Source organism: Hippocampus comes, unplaced genomic scaffold (assembly GCF_001891065.2).
Source record: "Hippocampus comes isolate QL1 unplaced genomic scaffold, H_comes_QL1_v1.1 C16816654, whole genome shotgun sequence".
NCBI classification, from domain to species: Eukaryota; Metazoa; Chordata; class Actinopteri; order Syngnathiformes; family Syngnathidae; genus Hippocampus; species Hippocampus comes.
In genome coordinates, this window is record NW_017839466.1 from 1 (window position 1) to 923 (window position 923).

Genomic DNA, 923 nt, shown 5'->3' on the forward strand with positions numbered 1-923 from the left:
AATATTTTTCTTCACGTTCTACACCTTACAATGTTTTATTTGTGTGCAGGATCCTCGTGACGCCTACTGTTAATAATAATAAACAATTCAGATCGATACGAGATTCTTGATTTTTACCATTTCTAATTCATACAGCAAAACGTAACGGACGTTTTTAATACGGATTTAATGGATCCATGCTTTCGAAGCATTTGTAACGTTCGTAAATCTTGATCCTATTTGTCGTTTTACTGACTGTGCTTCTTTCATCATCATTCTTTCCAGAATGTCAATGTCACACCTGTATGGACGGAGGAGGGCAGAGGAGGATGGCGTAGAGATTGAAAATTTTGAGATCACAGATTGGGATTTGGCCAATGAGTTCAACCCAGACCGTCGCAGACACAGACAGACCAAGGAGCAAATGACTTATGGCATCTGGGCAGAAAGGGACTCTGATGAGGATGAGAGACCCAGTTTTGGAGGCAAGAAGTAAGTCATGGTTTTCTTTCCATTTTGAGCCACTCCATAATCATCCAAAGGGGGCCAAAAAAACCCTACATATTTTTAGAGAGTAACAAATTAAACCAAGTATTTATTTTTGTAGATCTAAAGACTACACTGCTCCGGTGAATTTTGTGAGTGCGGGGTTAAGAAAAACTGCAGCTGACGAGAAACAGGAAAGAGAAGAAGAAGAAGGTTCTGATACTTCTGATGATGACACTTCTTCTGCACCTCCACCTGCTCGAGTGACAACGCCTAGAAAGCTTCAAAAGGTTAATTACAGATTGAAGGAATGTTCGTTATTCATTGGTGTGAATATTCTTAAAGGGTTGTATAGTATGGTGATTTTTAACTGGTGGGTCGAGACCCAAAAGTGCATCATGGACCCATGTTGGGTGGGTTGCGGAGAGCTAGTAAATAAATTGCATTTGTTTGTATTC

At 40.0% G+C, this 923-nt stretch overlaps 1 protein-coding gene across 1 annotated transcript; it reads left to right on the top strand.

The window, feature by feature from the left end:
• Window positions 1-17: 17 nt before the first annotated feature.
• LOC109509225 (tuftelin-interacting protein 11-like) lies at window positions 18-777 on the top strand (the record flags this gene model as incomplete). The annotated part of the gene is made up of 2 exons (XM_019859108.1): window positions 18-471; window positions 587-777. Coding segments are annotated over exons 1-2 (397 nt in total), but the record flags the coding sequence as incomplete, so codon positions are not given.
• Window positions 778-923: the final 146 nt, after the last annotated feature.